General features: G+C 44.7%; 1 protein-coding gene across 1 annotated transcript; it reads right to left on the bottom strand.

Moving 5' to 3' along the window:
• Window positions 1-901: 901 nt before the first annotated feature.
• LOC100946065 (histone H3.3) lies at window positions 902-3,297 on the bottom strand. Its single transcript, XM_003786125.3, has 4 exons — window positions 3,168-3,297; window positions 2,517-2,654; window positions 2,284-2,437; window positions 902-2,193 (listed from the first exon to the last, which is right to left on the bottom strand). Exons 2-4 carry the CDS (start codon window positions 2,642-2,644, stop codon window positions 2,065-2,067), a joined length of 411 nt encoding a protein of 136 aa, XP_003786173.1. The 5' UTR covers window positions 2,645-2,654; window positions 3,168-3,297; the 3' UTR covers window positions 902-2,064.
• Between the last annotated feature and the right edge of the window lie 602 nt (window positions 3,298-3,899).

The following is a 3,899-nucleotide window of genomic DNA, read 5'->3' as shown; positions in this document are numbered from 1 at the left end:
TGCTTTCTCCTTACAGACTGTTCCATTGCCCTTACCCAGGAATATCCTGTATGGGCAAGCTTCCGATAGCCAGAAGTATTTTTGCCTTCTGGCTTAAGTGCACTCTAAAGTGTGGAAGCTCAAGCTACACTATTTAAGCAGCAGTTTCTAAGCTGCCTAGTAAAATGCAGGAGTCTTCTCTACATCAGGATGCAGACTGGAAAAGAAGTTTCAATAGTGTCACTCACTTATCACAGGTAGCAACAAGCTATCGTTTCAGATGCTTCAGGTGTCATTCAGAAGCACACTGTGATAAATATCGTCCCTATTGCTAGTGTGCTTGTTATATACCTAGTTATTCATTATATTGTATCACATTATTTGACGTGTCATAAAGACAAGTTACCAAGATCCCAAAGACAGCTATTCTCTTTTACCTCTCCTAAGGCCCTTAAATTTAAAACTAATCTAGTATTTTTTAAAAAGCAATTTAATAGGGCAAAGTTTCACTTCTACAGCTACTGGCTTCTAACAAGAAATGCTGTGATGACCGGCGGCTCTTACAGCCATGTCTTGACATTTATATACATTGTGCTCAGTAGTGGCCATGGTTATGCAAAACTGGTTTCATACCGCGAAGGAGGAAGACCAACAATAACTTCTCCATCTGTGGGTTACACACCAATGAAGGGGAGAATATTAATGAAACTTAGGCCCACGCTGCAAAAACAGCAGTTATCATGGCATTTTCATAAAGGGCTGTTTATATGCTTTTTATAATCATCTTTGAAATTACGTTTCTTTGTCCACTAAGCAAAACCTGAAATACCATAAGCTAAGGTCAAACATTAAAATACAAACAACCTGAAGGCTGTATTAAAAAAAAAGCTTTGTACATTCAATTTAGGTTTTTGACACTTAGTTGGATAAACAAGTTTATTCATAAATTTAGTCAACATACATAATTGACCTAAAACTTCAATAGAAGGATAAAATTTTAAAACCACTTGGAAGGCCATCTCTGCTAAGTGATTTTCCCAGGACAGTTACCAGATGTAACCTCACCCAACACCATCTTAACCAGCAGAGGTTGAATGAGCTGGAGCTGTGTGCTCCTCCCCCACAGCAAGTTTACACTAAGGGTTATAATACAAACTCCACAAGGAAAAGAACTTAGGAATCATCTCCTCATGCAGAGGAGAAAAACTCAACCTAGTTATGAGACCAACCACAACACAATGAAAAGCTGCACTAACTAGTTCTTCAAACTATTAACAGATGATGCTGGTGTGAATAACTTGTATTTTATTCTAGAGCCCTTATAAATAAAATCCCCCAATTAGTGTTTGCATCATCAGCTAGAGGGTTAGTTAACACGTGGTAGAATGAGGACTTATGCAAGGTATAATGCGCATAGCACTTTACTACTATGAAAACAAGTGCAGTCTAGTTAGAAGAAAACCAACTGGACTCTAAATTACACACACCTTAATGACAGACTTCCCACCACTTGTGAATGTAAAACATTTAATTTAAAAATGTTGACACTACAATATATAAAATAGCTATTATAAATGCACATAGTGTATTCTATAGCTGCCAGGTTTACTTTTTTTTTTTTTTAAGGAAACTGTAAGTTACACTGTGGTTAAGACTTGTATCTTCACCCTTGAAAAAGCCCACATTCTATCACAGTGATGTATGGTCAGACTTAACAGCCCCAATTGTTAAACACTTGGATCAAGTCATAACCAGTTTTATTGCAAAAGGACCCTGTACACATTTATCAATTCTAGTACCTTTATAGCTACCCAACAAGTCATTAACATACAGAAACATGCATCATGAGAAGCAAGAAATATCACCCATCCCTTCTGCATATTAGCAACTTGTCACTCCTGAGCAACAATGCTCACATCACTGAGGTCTGTGAACAGTCACTTTTCGCATTCATCCTGAGTGAAAGATGGAATGACTTAAGTACAAATGCAACATATTATAAACAATTTCTTACAAAAAAAGTCACAAATTAAACCAAAGTATTTTACAGAATTTACTACAAAACACCATAAAAACTGCCTTCACTTAAGCTCTCTCTCCCCGTATCCGGCGAGCCAACTGGATGTCTTTGGGCATGATGGTGACTCTCTTAGCGTGGATGGCACACAGATTAGTATCTTCAAACAAACCCACCAGGTACGCTTCACTAGCCTCCTGTAGAGGACAAGAGTCACACCATTAACTCCTTTCTAGGAGAGAACCCCACAGGCCCTCCTCCCGCGCCCAAGCCTTTGTCTTCAGTACCTGAAGCGCACCAATGGCCGCACTCTGAAACCTCAAGTCGGTTTTGAAATCCTGGGCGATCTCCCTCACCAACCTCTGGAAAGGCAGCTTTCGGATGAGCAGCTCAGTCGATTTCTGGTAACGACGAATCTCTCTGAGCGCAACGGTGCCGGGCCTGAAGCAAGCAGAGCATTGTGTAAACGGACACCGAGGGCCAGCGCGGAGGCGCGTCATTGTTCCCCCACGTCGCCTACCTGTAGCGATGAGGTTTCTTCACCCCGCCGGTAGAGGGAGCGCTTTTCCTGGCAGCTTTGGTAGCCAGCTGTTTGCGGGGGGCTTTCCCACCAGTGGATTTACGAGCGGTCTGCTTGGTTCGAGCCATTTTCTTTTACCTAAAAAAAATACCCGAAAATAAGGCCGCGCGGCAGTGGTCCTGGCCGCCACCTCTCGCCTCCCAGGGGTGTGCGTGCGGGAGCCAGGCGCGCGAGTCTGCCCCTACGCAAAAGCCACCTTCCACTATGCTCTCCCGCCTCTGCGCACCCCACTACGCAGCGGCAGATGGCCGAGGGCCGCCGCCGCCTCCTCCCCCTCCCCTAATGACTCAGGCAGCGAGTAGAGCAGCAGCCTCCCTCGGGAGGGGGGGCGCGGGGAGGAGTCACTTCCTTCCCTCGACGGGCGGCGGCCAGACTACCCACAGCCCGGCGCTGGGCCTCTGAATCACCACCGGCAACAAGACGGAGACGCAGTTCCGGCCCCAATCCCCAAGGGGAAACTTCTCCCTCCCACACCCGACGCCAGCGGCCGGAGCAGCTCCCACCAGTCGGCAGTCGGCTCTTAACGGCCGAAAATCACAACATCAACGGCTGATAAAGCCTCAAATCACGGTTAGAGCCTCCAAGGCTTACCCAACGCCGAAGTTTTAGGCCACTTCTCAGAGTGCCGCGCCGCTTCTGGTGCCCAATGAAGAGCCGCAGTCGCCAAGCAAAGAAAAGATGCTTTCTCAACGACCGACCAAACCGCTCTGCGCTCCAAACCCCCCCGACGACTCCGTTTTTATACCCACGCTTCACGCTGCGTCTCTGCGTCATAGAGCCCTTATTTGCATACACCAACGACCTCTACTATTGGTGGACGCTTTAGCCGACGCGCTGACATCCCCCGACACAAAGGCCGTGCTTCGGGCCCGTTCCTTGATTGGTGGATATCCAGGCCGCCGATTGGCTGTTAAAGTGGCCTTATGATTGGATGAGTGCAAAGAGGAATGGACAAATCAGAGCTTAGCTCTACGCGGCTCTTCTGATTGGACAAAATGGAGCTATGTTTGGATCCTTCCCTTAGTTCCAAAGCTCTACAATAGAAAGTCAATGCAAATGAATTGCCTTGGTCTCTATTAGGATTTAAGAAAGTAAAATGAACAGGAGCCTAACTTTATTTGCATCAAGTTAATGCAAGGCAGAAGAGGCCACATGAATGAGATTTTTGTAAATATTTTCCAATGTTAAAATATGTTCCCGGGATTATTTACTTTTCATAGCATTTTGGTCATTAAGTATGTAGTGTGAGAATTAGAATTCACTAAATCATGTTACATTATCAAGTATTTTATATACCATATATGTACTTTTTTTTTTTTTAAG

The sequence above is a fragment of the Otolemur garnettii genome, unplaced genomic scaffold (assembly GCF_000181295.1).
Source record: "Otolemur garnettii isolate 467f Iridium unplaced genomic scaffold, OtoGar3 scaffold00018, whole genome shotgun sequence".
NCBI lineage: Eukaryota > Metazoa > Chordata > Mammalia > Primates > Galagidae > Otolemur > Otolemur garnettii.
The sequence above is the reverse complement of the archived record's forward strand: the minus strand, read 5'-3'. Positions and strand labels throughout refer to the sequence as shown.

Coding starts and splice junctions, on each gene's coding strand:
- LOC100946065 (XM_003786125.3), bottom strand. CDS start 2,644: ATGGCTCGAACCAAGCAGACCGCTCGTAAATCCACTGGTGGGAAAGCC. Junction 2,438..2,516: donor AAGAAACCTCATCGCTACAG/GTAGGCGACGTG, acceptor TGCTTGCTTCAG/GCCCGGCACCGTTGCGCTCA. Junction 2,194..2,283: donor CGGCCATTGGTGCGCTTCAG/GTACTGAAGACA, acceptor TGTCCTCTACAG/GAGGCTAGTGAAGCGTACCT.